We start from the raw sequence: 13,620 nt of genomic DNA, 5'->3' as shown, positions 1-13,620 counted from the left end.
AGCTATTATTGCATCCCTGCTGTTCACAGGCTTTAAATATAGTTTATTACAAAAACCAATTTCCTGTTACAGTCATTTTTTAAAATACTGTTTATATTGCTATTTACACTATCATATTTCAACATGGAAATTTTGTTGTCCTACTTTAAAGCATCTTACGAGTATTTAAATAAGATACGAGACGTTTTGTTTACATTTTATATAAAAATATACGACAAAAATATATTGTATATATTTACCAATTTTATATTACGGTTTTTTTTTTTACTAAAAGAAACAAAGATCTATAAATAACTGTCAAATTTAAAAACTTAGGAAATATAAATTTCATAGGCGGTAGCTGGCGAAATTGTGCTTGACACAAGCTAAGTGGAGGGAGTGGAGGTTTATAAAAGAAGAAGAAGATAAATTTCATACCCATTAGTCTTTTTAAAATAATATTAATACGGTAATAATAACATGGGCATAGTATGGGAAATCGGTCCTGCCAATATCGCTCAATTAAAATTTAGTTTACTTGAACTATAGTTTCACTTGAACAGCATAGTTCGTTCTTCTTCGTCTCCTGAATCTCCCTACTGCTACGTGCAATTCGTACATTAAAATCACCGAAGTAAATTAAATTTAAAAAAGAAAACAGAAATAGGAACGTAATAAAAAATAAAATTGGTTTCGGAAGATAATATATTTAAGGAAATATGTTTATTTGAAATAAATTCGTTTAAAGTTTCATATTCATTACCATATTCAAGAATTGTTCATATTGAATGGTAATCACACCATCTCCGTCAGCATCGTGTTGTCTGAAGGCAGAAGTGAGGGTCTACAAAAATACATATTATTGGAAATCTGTTACAATCGCATGGTAGACTTACATGTAAGACAATGCAACATTGAATGAAATCGTCGAATAATATAGTTCCGTTACCCTGTCTATCAAACTTTCGGACCATGGTTTCAACCAAACTCTCGGACAATCTATAGCCGAAGGTGGTTAAAGCCGTCTGAAGCTCGTTTTTATCAATATTCCCTGAATTATCGCGATCGAAAGAACGAAAGCAATTCTGCCAATCGGTGACGTATTTCCATAATGCTGCGAAATCATCAAAGTTCACCTGCCCCTGGTTCTGCTTATCAAACATTCCTAGTAAAAGAAATAACAAATTACAATAATAAATCATTTTTCAAGGTAGAGGTAGATGACGAAATTACCAATCATTAAACGGACCGTTTCGGGATTGAATGGACTCCAGGTACCATTCGATAAGGCCATGCCCAGTTCATCAGCATTGATTAGGCCACTCCTATCCCTGTCCACTCTTCAGTGAATATAAAAAAAAACAAATTACTTATTGCCGTGCCTTATGGACGTTCAGTATGAATTTACCACCATGTGTACTCAGCAACATTACTATTAATGATATTTAACACAGCAACATTTAATTTTGTACTTTCGCATTAGCAAGTTTATTACCTGCAATTCTATTTTTAGTTGGGTTTCCAGAGAAACACGCTGACAGTGCGGGTTTCTGTTTATCCACTTAGTTTAGTCTGGTTTAGTCATATTATTAAACACACAAATAAACAATGCTGCATGTTAGACTCGTTTTATAAAAGATAGTTTTACATTTAATTGCAAGTTGAAAATTCTGCCCATACTAAAATCCATGTTATAATTTTTCAAGTTTTATGCTACAAGTGTCAAATAATTGTGCCAAAATGTTTACTTTGATATTAATTAGGAATAATGGAACTATGTAAGTATATTTTAATTATTAGTTAATGAATAGCTTAAACAGTAGTTAGCAATGTTACACATTATTTCTAAAACATTATCAAGGACAACATGCATTACTTGCAAATATAGTTTTTGGTTAAAAGTATATATGTTAATACAGTCAAATTGCATTTGTAAATAATTGTAATACTGATAGATTTAAAATGACATCATGATCATATATATTCCAACAATTTCAAAGAAAAATTACGCAAGAAGAAACAATCTGCAATAATATTAATGTAATTAAAATAAGAATCTTAAATAAATGATCAAATATTGGCGTGAAATAAAATGAAGAAAAAATAAAACAATGAAGTAGTCCGCAAATTGGAAATATATAATTACAAAAAAATATATATAAATAATGTGATTGTCATTTGATTGAAGCGTAAGTCAGATGACTGATTAGAGCTTTATAAATACCCATAAAGGTTTATTAGAATACAATTAATTACCCATTGAACACGTCGAAAAGAAAATTTCTGTCGGGGTTCGCTACGTATGCCATCGTCGTTCAACCAACTTCTGTATACTAATTAAAGTAAAAGAACCTGTGGAAATCCCAATTCCAATAACCGTTCCGTAGATGGGCTGGGTTCGTAAATAAAGTATTATTCGGACTGATTACGTTGCTTCACTGGTTGTATACATTCCACATGCTGAATTTGACATGTAACAACAAACGCAATGCTTCTTACTCTAACAAGTTGTTTTTTCCAATACTTGTTACAAAAATTACTAATAAACATTTATTATATCCCCTCATATTTTTTTTGGCTATTTATCATTTGTTTACTGTTAGATAATTTATTAAATCATAAAGTTTTGTGTTTTAAAGGTCATAGGGCGCCATCTCTCCAACTAAGCTACTTGTACGGTTTTCATATTTTTTGTATTATGCTTTCGGACCTATTTATATCTCCAATTGATGCTTATCGGTACTCATACTTTCATTTGATTTTTGTATTACATGTACAAGTTTCGAACTCGCAACCATTGTGCGACTTGGATAACGACGTACGGTTCGCAGACCAATTTACTATCGCTGTTCTGGTTGCCGATCACTTACTTTTGTATATTATAGGCAATCTAACATACAGTTTTTATTGAAAAATAAAACTGTCGACATATAGCGTTCTTAAAAATAATACTAGGAAATTAAAAAAAATTCCAAATAATATACAGGGAGTGGCAGAGAAATGGACGATTTATAAAAAAATAAAGAATTTTATATTCATATACTCTTTATTATTATCTCGCCTATATGATTATATAATTATTTTAATCTGTAAATATCTTAAAGTTAGTCAAATTACAAGATTTTTTGTTCGTAACATTAAACATATTAAAAATATCAAATACAATTAATGAATCTAGATATTCTATCTACAAATTTGCAAAATTCAAACGAACAAACCTTTTTTTATTTGTCTAACACAAGATTAAATAAAAAGGCGTGACCCGCATTTTTCTAAATTTACATCATTCAATTGTCAATTTCAAAATAAATTATTATTTTAATCTGGTAGTCAATCAAGCCCGTATCCTGTATTCAGCCAGTACATTATATAACACCTACATTGTATTTATTTGTTTCACATAGTCCGGTTTTGATCAGTCCTGATTCACTATAGTAATGTTTGAAAATTTCAAAACAAACTAAATTTTAATTCAGCAAAATAAAATAGTCCACAATATTATTTTTTTAATACAAAAATGATAGTTTTTCTCCATTTACTAAATTATACTCCGGTTTGAAACACTCCGGGATATTGGTGGAACTGATTACTCGGACTATGCGAGGTATATTCATATTTTCAATAATACTATTCTATTAGGGTCTGTGCATAATCATTTTTCGCAGTTTCATATACTCAATTGAACTTGTAATTTTTATTTATGTTCTAAATGTAATTGTTTTGTTATCGTAGACCGGAGGAAATGATCGAGAGTAACAAGTTTGAATATATCATACAAGATGACATAAATTCCATGATTAAAAAATATCGATAAATAAACAATAAATGGGGAAAACTATTTATGACGGTTATTTGATTTTTTTATTAATATTCTTGTTATTTGCACTTTAGAGCACGTGTTCTAATTGGGAAATACCGTTTGACATGTAATATTATTTTCGGCAATTTCTATTTTTTTTAAGGGTTCATGTAATTTGTAAATAATTTAAATTGTAAATTTACGCGCAATACTCATTTGCAAATTAAATAGTCTTTAAAGAAAACAAAATGTAGTTATGAATGTTCATGTTACTGTAGTCAGGTCATGATGTTTTCATATTGACTATACTTTATGGAATTGTTATTATATGTTCGTTCCGAGACTTTAATTTGTTAATTTGGTTTTAATTTCATTATAAATGAAATTAAAAAATATCCGATAACTAGTAGCAAGCACTGATATATTTATCTTACTGCATTGCAGCGTTTTTCTTATAGATTTTCTCGAACACATATATTGTTTTTAATAGTACAATTATAAAAGATTATTAAATTTAAAGTATTTATATAATTCGCTTTACGTAAGAAATATATATGATCATTAAAATAAATATTTCTGATTATCGAACAACCGTTTATAGATTGAGATTGCGAAACGCCCTTATTAAAAAGAATGTTAAAATACGAAAAGTAAATTATGTATGCAATAATACGAGTAACAATGTTCTGTAATAAACAATGTTATAATTCCACATATAAATTGAGGTATTATAAATAATTAATTATTAAGAAGAACCACTTCACAAATTGGGATACGACAAAATTAAGTATGCGTTGAATTTCTTTCGAAATATTACGTGACATGCAATTGATATTGATTGATTGTCCGTCCGACCAATATTATTTCCTATGGAACATCTCGATTCTGTTATGAGTATACATTTGTATAGCTTCCTGTTCATCAAGAAAACAAATATTTTACATGTACTTTTTATGCAATTATTAATTATTTGTATCTGTATCGCGAAATAAACAATCTATTAATTGAACGAAGCACAATAACATTTTGTTGTAAATCCAATTCATTTACCATATTTTTTCCATTTCTGTTGGTTGCAATGCCTTCACGAATGAAGGCAAAGAAACGAGTGAAAAGTTATTAACATCATGTACTCTATAATAATATATTTAACTCATTACGTCATGCGGGAAAGGAGCGAGCATGCGCCTCTTGGAAGTGTACCATTCAAAAATTGAACTCTGTGTGTATTCTCCAGTGAGAGAACGAGTGTAGTGAAGAGAGGGCGATGTGCGTGTACTGGTTGTGATGTGTGGTAGCAGTTAGTAATAAATAAATAAAAGTGTCGGAGATAGTGATAGGGTTGGTCACCGGAGGTAGTACAGGTGGACAAGAATTTTAGCGCATCCCATTAATCACCACTTAACACCTCAAAACGTCTGCAAGATTCGCATTGCACTACTATATCACATACCGCATAAATATCGTAAAAGATTCCGTATTCCACAAAATGGTACTTACACTATTTAGTAGTATTTCTTTCTATTTTGCTTTACGTCTGAGTATATGAGAAATGAGAGAAACAAAGAGAAAGAGAGAGAAAAACAGAAAAAATAAATTGCAAAACAAACGGATGAAGCCTTGAACTGACATTCTCTTCTCGGTTTAATATGAAATATCCTCATTCAATTACAGCGTGTACCCGTTTTCGACCCAGTTTACCTTCGAACAATTAAAGTATTTTATTAATAAATCTATAATTAATATAACTCATGTTATCATCCCGACATTGAACTCCGCGTGCACTTAATGTGCACATCCGCTGTTATTTCGACAATGATCATATCGCAATGTAATGATTCACATGATTCTTTTTGAAATCGGTGGCATATTGCAATCTCGAGGTTCTTTTAAATTTATTTAATAATTCGAGAAATGTTCGGTATATTATTTTAAGTAGGTCAATTAGCATAAAACGGTTTTCGTACAAAATAATACAAAAGTGTAGCTGATAAGAGAAGTAGAGAATATATATCTATAAATAAGGAATACATTAACGTTTTCGTAATATTATTTCATATCTATAAATAGCACAGTACGGTAATGAAGTCTAATTTCAATCATTTCAATTGATTTATAATTTATGCGCATAAGTTACAATTATTATTATTTCAAGTTAAAGAAAACACTTTAATTATTTCAATTTAAATTTAACCTTAATAAAATTTTGAATAATTACTAAATAAGTAATGGTAAACATCATGAAAATAAAATTATTCCAACGATGCTGCTTATTATTTGCATGTTGAGGTTAATTTATATAAAAAATTAAATGTTTGATAACATCATAGCAATTTAATAATCCGTTTACGTTTAAAATTAAATAGGTAACATGAATAAGAAAAATCTAATTTTTATAAATATTATAACTATTTTTTTAGTAAAGTAGTCACGCAAAAAATAATAATAAATGATAACATTTTCTGTTAGTGATACTTGTCATCATAGAAAATTATGTTCGTTCTATATGAGTGCAATGTTGTAATTCCGAGTTGACACGCGTTAACTTTTTGTTTGACCTCAGCTGAAATCTATACCCACGATTTACACATTTATTAAATTAAAATTGTTTATTTGTATTATAAATAAGTAAAATAAAAAAGATAGTATACGCAATTATTACATACAGTCTCTTTTTGAGCAGTTTATTTTTATACCATTTTAAAGTCTTCGATTAGTGCGGTTTTAAACAGTACTTAAGTTATTTCATATATATTTTGTATAAGAGATAAAATGTAGAGCCTTGAGTATATTTTGGTGAAACAAGTCAAGGTCTACTACTCGGAGTCAAATTTGAATAAATTGTGGATCTCTGATGAAACAACGATGATGTAATTGAGAAAATAATATTTTTTTGTGAAATCAGTGAAAATTCCATCTATACAGACTATAATTATTTAAAAAGAAAGTGTTAAATATTTTCTTATTAATTTAGCAGCAGTTGTTACTTTTAAAATTATTTCAACGCGAATTTACGAAATTATATTAAAATTCGATGAATATCAAATCTTCAACAAGTAAATAATATCAATGATTGTAGCGAAAATTCATCTTATCATGAAATGCAACTTTATACGTATACACACGTATTATCACGTTGATATTTGCTACCGAAGTTTGTGTCCGTGAGAACATCCTGTCGCTTTGGAATTTCTTTTCGTTTCATTATAACTTGGTATGTTTTATAAAATTAGTCTACCGATCGCAATTTTTATCAAAAAAGGAAGCTTATACGATTATAACAATAACATAATACGTACAAGTAAAATGTATAGAAGTGATCATTAATTCCATTACAAAATTATTCCATACATAAAACCATTGACCTAGCGCAAGTAGGTTTTACGTCTATTATAAAATATTTTGTGAATGTTTTAACATTATGTAAAAATCTAGCAAACATCAATTTTCGAGTATATAATTAATAATTTTAAATGAAAACGAGTTACTAGAGTTTATTATCACACTCATTCATAACAAACAATAGTTGAAAATAAAACGTAATAAAATCAGAGATCCTGTATATATTTTGTATTATCATTACAAATGGAGCATATTCTCGACACTATCACGTTTTTTTACATTTCAATGTATTGTAGTTCATAATCTATATCGCACATAGTAATAATGTCAAAGTTTATCGCAAAAAAAAAGGTTGGTTCAGACCGAATTTAGAGCAATTACGTTGCAAATTATAACGTGAATTAGATGAGATGTAAGATTATTATGTTAATTGATTGATTAATTAGGTTTATAAACTATATTACCAACAATGATTGTAACTTACCTTTATACGACGTCTACGTTACGAAAAAAGATGCAGAGTGGATGAAAAGTTTAAATTTATAGATATTTTTAGACCAACGAGTAACAAAAGTAATATTAATATTTGATTGCTCGAAGGAAATTATTTGAACTTAATATATAGTTTCGAATGTATGCAGATAACGCTAAAATATGTATACAAAAAAAATAATGTTTCCAATTACCACTAGTTCGTTAAACAGAAATGTATACCACTAACAATGTTATTTCTCTTTTTATTTTCTCGGTATCCAGGCGAAATAATCAAAAATGGAAGATGACGATGACGAATTTTATGATACAATATCGGTCAATTCCCAGCTCGTAGGAGACAACAGGCGACGAAGAAGTTACTTAAGTCTCTCTAGGAACACCGTATACTATTCAGCATTCGATTTGAACATGGAACTCGAACCACTCCAGGAGAACTCCAACAGCGATTTGCAGCTGCCGCGACCAAAGGTCCCTAAAAAACCTACAACATACGCGGAGTGGAGAGAAAGGGTATCATCGCAAGAAATTGGCCAACTGAAAATCTACCAAATTTGCATGCCTCTAAGAACAATTAAAAAAAAAGAATACTTACTCTCCACTCTAATATTCAATCACACATGTATCCATAATCACTCACGGTATGGCTATCGCAATCGCCTTAATTTGATCTTTCACGCATGAAGAAAATGTGCATATAAATAACAAACTTCTAAATTTGTTTCGATTTGTTTATTATCAGTTCGCCTATAATGTTATTAAATTCCTTCGCAGACCTGGAGGAACGCAAAAGACAATGTATCTGTGGACTTCGTTCTAGCCTACGAAAATGATTGCGACAAGCGGAGGTTGTTCGAACAGAATCTCGCCGACGTCGGTTTCATCCTACAGACGGAAGAAGTGCAGAAAATCAAATTCATACTCATCCATGTGCCGCAGCACGTTCTCTACCAATACGCAGAAATCCTGAAACTCAGAATGCCTTTGAAAATTGTAAAATAATCCTGCTACTGCAAATCGGTGTTCGATTATCTGGTTAATTTTCGGTTTTCAGAACTTCGAACAAAGGGATAACAATAATTTCTTAGCTACAAGTATCAACAAGTTTCTTCATTGGTCAAGAATTAAACTGGACAAGACGTTGTTCCCTCCGAAGAATTACACGCTCACTGCGGAATTCAGTCGGGATAAAATATACTTGTAAGTAACTTTCAACTACCTTACTAGAATGATACACATTACAATGTATTTCATTCAACAACACAGGATGTGTTAAGTAAAGGTATATATTTGTAAGATTTTGTTTTATTTTTACAATTAAAATTATAAATGCATTTTAAAGTCAAGAGTTGTCTTATATAATATTTAAATGATTTGCGAATGGCAACAAAAAACTTTATAAAGCAAAATCATAGAGACTTTATTAAATTTACTTTTTGATTTTAGTCATTGCGTCACTATTTTTGCATTATTGAAAATGATTATGATTTTTTTAATAATAATTACAAAATGAATTGGTTCTATGCCTAATGAACTATCATCCGAAGTCTTTCTTTATATTATGCTGAAATTGTGACTAAATATGTTTTTGTGTCAAACTAAAGTAATGTTCAATTTCAATGTAATTCCATCATAAAATAATTTATCGCATTATCATAAGATATGTGCTTTCTCTCAAAATGTATTATTGAATCACTTTTTCAGATACATTTATTCATCTTATAAAGTTATTATATCATAATAATTTAATATTCTCATAATTTGATATAAAACATCATACTTTTACAAACCATGAAATTACTTTTTTTAAGCAAAAATAAACATCTTTAAATATATTTAAATACATAAATGCTCGACATTATTATTTTAATTTTTCAGTAAACAATGTAAATAAATATGACCATTTGTGGAATGTTTTTACATTGGAATTGATTGAAATTGAAAATAATTCTACTGTTATTTTAACTCATTTTATGTCGAACATTATTTTTGTCACAATTATAGTAGATATAAACAAATAATTTTAAATAGTTTTACATATGATATGATTAATGTTTGATAGATTATAATAGTTAAGTTATTTTTCAAATAGATATGGACTTAAAATTAAATACGTTTACAACAAAACATCAATGTTATAAAATATCGCAAGTAATGTCTTTTAATATAATGATTTAATGAAATTGTGCAACGTTTGCAGTTTAGTTATTTATCATAATTATTTAAAAAATTCCCTTATCGAAAAAGTGAATACAAAATATGATATATTTATAAATGTCCGAAGTTCAAACACATGCCTATCCTTGTGCAATTCATTATTTTTTTTCTTAACATTATTAAAAAGTTAATATATAAATATGCAAATTACATTTAATTGCAATAAATAGATGTTTATCAAAAAATATATTTATTTGATAATAAATTTCTAGGACATTAATTGATGTTTTTCTGAATTCCAATGCAATAACAAAATTTGGTGTTTTAATTTGGAAATAAATAAACAATAATTCAAAATATTATTTAAAAATATGAATTCATAATAAATAGTTTATTGATAAATGTGTTATTCTGTTTTAGATTTGATGAAAACAGTCCAGACTATTTTAATTTACAAACAAGGATCACTGTGATATCCTATATTTTAGAAAGGGAAAAGTTTGGTGACAAGGAACAGGAAAAAGGGATTAAAAAGTTGTTAGCAGAGAATATATACAAAGCAGCGTATCCTTTGCACGATGTAAGATAGACCAAATCAGAGGATATCATCCGATATTTTTTAAATTTTAATAACATGAATTTATATTTTAGGGTGACTTGAAGAATGTGAATTGTATAAGAAGAAGGCTATTAGACGAGTGGGCATCGGTGTCAAAAGGAATAAAGTATCAGCCGATCGATGACATCAAGGACTATTTCGGCGTCAAGATAGCATTGTACTTTACTTGGTTAGGCTTTTACACCCACATGCTAATCCCTGCCTCGATCTTCGGTCTGCTATGCTTTTTATTCGGCATATTGACAATGAATCGGGATCAACTCAGCATCGACATCTGCACCCAGAACATAACGATGTGTCCGCTCTGCGATAAAATATGTCCGTTCTGGCAATTGAAGGATGCATGTTTATTCTCAAAGATCACATATCTGGTGGATAATCCAGTGACGGTGGTATTTGCTGTCATGATGTCCGTCTGGAGTGCATTATATCTGGAGATGTGGAAACGCTACAGCGCTGAAATAACGCATCGTTGGGGTCTGACCGGTTTCGATCTGCTGGCTGAGCCGCCCAGACCAGAGTTCCTTACTCGCCTGGCCAATGCCAAAAAGGAAAAAATCAATGTAGTCACTTTACTTAAAGAGCCGGTAGTGCCTTATTGGAGGGTCAAAGTACCCTCAATACTATTCAGTTTTACAGTTGTTATACTTTCGGTAATATTTAAAATTCATCGGAGGCTGCTGTATATTGCAGAACTTAACTGTATTCCTTTCCGTAGATGACAGCAGCTATCGCCGTCGTTTTCGCAATAGTTATGTACCGGATGTCTCTCCTCACATCGTCCGCTTTGTATGGTGACAAATCGAGTTACAGGATTTATGTTGTTCCAGTGACTGGCGGAGTCATAAATTTGATCTGCATTTTCATACTCAACTATTTCTATAATATGTTAGCCGAATATCTGACCGAGACGGAACTTCATCGAACGCAAACCGAGCACGAGGATAGTCTGACGCTCAAAATCTATTTGTTTCAATTCGTCAACTACTATACCTGCCTATTTTACATTGCATTCCTGAAGGGGAAGTTTGTTGGATATCCCGCCAAATATAATAGAATATTCGGTGCGCGACAAGAAGAGGTAAGGGATTCAAATACTCATTTTTATAAAATACTCATATTTATAAGAAAGTCGGTAACGAAATGGAAATGTTTCGTTACCGACTTGAAATAACGCTAATACCTCGCGGCTTTGATCAGTTTAGTTCAGTTTGAAAATTTCAAAACAAACTAAATTTTAAAAAAATATGTACCAAATCCTTTGGGATATTAACAGAACCGATTTCCCGTTCTATGCCATTTATGTTGTACATCTATTAATAGTACAAATATTAATAGAATATTTCTACGTGCCTTTATAGATGCTTATAAAGGAATAAATACACTATTTCTATAGGTTTGGTAATCTATAAGGACAGTGTATATATAACGCAAACGACCGCATAGATACTATATTATGTTAACCTTCGGCCTCTATTATCCACTTATAGCAACAAATTTACACACGTTTAAATTATAATTAAATAAAAACTATTTATATGCTGCGATACATATATACAAAAATATGAGGTGCAAATATGATAGCAATCTTTTTAAGCTCATCTCGTTTCATAGGCTTTTCATAACTTGTATATTTGTATCCTTTATTATTTCATATTATCTAACTTTATATAAAATAATCTAATATCTATATTTTTATAGTGCCAACCTGGTGGATGCTTAATGGAACTGACTATACAATTAACTATAATAATGATTGGCAAACAGGCTTTCCATAGTGTATTTGAAATAATTAAGCCGCTAGCAATAAAAATGTACAATAAATTCAAGTTCAAAATTAAACCTGAGGAGGTGTGCACGCAGAACCAATGGACGGAAGACTACAAACTTCTGGAATTGGAACCCAACGGTCTATTCCAAGAATATTTGGAAATGGGTAAACTATTTTAAATGTCGCTCTCACAGACTTTACCAATAACCTCTATTATTATTGCAGTGCTGCAATATGGATTCGTGACCATTTTTGTGACGGCGTTCCCATTGGCGCCGCTCTTCGCGTTAATAAATAACATTTTCGAAATGCGATTAGATGGGAAAAAGATGTTGAAATACTTTAGGAAGCCTGTGCCAAAGCGTGTAAAAGACATTGGCGTATGGTATCCCATCATGAATACTATAGGACGCATCTCCGTCGTTACAAACGCATTTATTATTGCCTTCTCATCGCAGTTCATTCCGAAACTGGTCTACTCGATGAAATGGAACCATGACCGCACGGAAAATGGATTCTTACACTTCACGCTGACCGAATTCAATACGTCGGACTTTCAAGTGGCTGCCGCCCCGCTTAAAAATCCCAACAATGTTCAAATATGCAGCTTCGCTGAATATAGGAACGACTATGATCACGAATACAAATATAAGAGGCCCATTGAATACTGGCATATCACTGCTGCTCGCCTCGCGTTCATTGTGGTGTACCAGAATCTGGTAGGTTTCATAATAACCGCTATCCAATGGGCCATACCAGACATTCCAAATAAACTGAGAGACAGAATTAAGAGGGAAGCTTATCAAATCAACGAGAGCATCATTAGGGAAGAAAAACGAAGACGTATGTGAATGTAGTATTCAAATATTAATGGTGCATTTACTAATATAGTTTTGATTAAATTATGTTTTCAGATTTAACAACGCAAGCGAGTCGAGCGAAAATGAATTTTGTCGATGAGATTAACAGAGAGGACCAAAACGGCTCATTGCATCAACGTTTGAATCGCGTGAATAGTATTAGTAATAATACATCGGACCAAGTCAGTGGTAGTGCTTCAAGTCCGAGTGCCAATAGCAATTCAAGCTCTGAAGGCTCCACTGACCAAAGCGAATCAAACTCATAAACATACGTGATAAAAAAAAAATATATATATACATTAAAAGTTACTGCACACTTTGATATTTTATAACTGTTTAACTTGCCATTTATATATTTACAAGAAAAAAGATTGTATTTTAGTACTATTTTGTAAGCGAAATGGGTGGTTAATAACTTCTTTTTTAATATTTTTGTTTTACTTAGGTGCTTGTTTTTGAAATTCTGTACTACCTCATTGACATTTTCATAAAATAATTCTATTACATCAAAAATATACAAATATGTTAATCATTTTATATTTATTATTTATATAATATATGTGTATAACAATGGTTTTTTTTTTTGTAATAGTTCAAAAAA

The 13,620-nt window shown here is 30.4% G+C and overlaps 2 protein-coding genes across 7 annotated transcripts; one reads left to right on the top strand and one right to left on the bottom strand.

Annotated features, from left to right (window-relative positions):
- Positions 1–666: 666 nt before the first annotated feature.
- LOC108564165 (programmed cell death protein 6-like) lies at positions 667–2,445 on the bottom strand. Of its 2 annotated transcripts, none has more exons than XM_017923113.1 (4): positions 2,236–2,445; positions 1,213–1,319; positions 876–1,144; positions 667–823 (listed from the first exon to the last, which is right to left on the bottom strand). In XM_017923113.1, the coding sequence occupies exons 1-4, from the start codon at positions 2,286–2,288 to the stop codon at positions 722–724; spliced, it is 531 nt and encodes a 176-aa protein (XP_017778602.1). In that variant the 5' UTR covers positions 2,289–2,445; the 3' UTR covers positions 667–721. The 2 variants fall into 2 exon arrangements, with proteins under 2 accessions (XP_017778602.1, XP_017778603.1); XM_017923114.1 differs by lacking the exon at positions 2,236–2,445 and adding an exon at positions 1,388–1,465.
- On the top strand, positions 1,669–13,551 carry LOC108564163 (anoctamin-1). 5 transcript variants are annotated; one of them, XM_017923110.1, is made up of 10 exons: positions 1,669–1,757; positions 7,877–8,125; positions 8,387–8,605; positions 8,667–8,812; positions 10,190–10,349; positions 10,421–11,041; positions 11,107–11,469; positions 12,090–12,324; positions 12,385–13,002; positions 13,074–13,551. In XM_017923110.1, exons 2-10 carry the CDS (start codon positions 7,892–7,894, stop codon positions 13,283–13,285), a joined length of 2,808 nt encoding a protein of 935 aa, XP_017778599.1. In that variant the 5' UTR covers positions 1,669–1,757; positions 7,877–7,891; the 3' UTR covers positions 13,286–13,551. The 5 variants fall into 5 exon arrangements, with proteins under 5 accessions (XP_017778599.1, XP_017778598.1, XP_017778597.1 ...); XM_017923109.1 differs by lacking the exon at positions 1,669–1,757 and adding an exon at positions 4,998–5,133; XM_017923108.1 differs by lacking the exon at positions 1,669–1,757 and adding an exon at positions 4,998–5,142.
- The last annotated feature ends 69 nt before the right edge of the window (positions 13,552–13,620 follow it).

Source organism: Nicrophorus vespilloides, unplaced genomic scaffold (genome assembly GCF_001412225.1).
Source record: "Nicrophorus vespilloides isolate i.1.1-1 unplaced genomic scaffold, Nicve_v1.0, whole genome shotgun sequence".
In the NCBI taxonomy this organism is placed as follows: Eukaryota; Metazoa; Arthropoda; class Insecta; order Coleoptera; family Silphidae; genus Nicrophorus; species Nicrophorus vespilloides.
The sequence above is the reverse complement of the archived record's forward strand: the minus strand, read 5'-3'. Positions and strand labels throughout refer to the sequence as shown.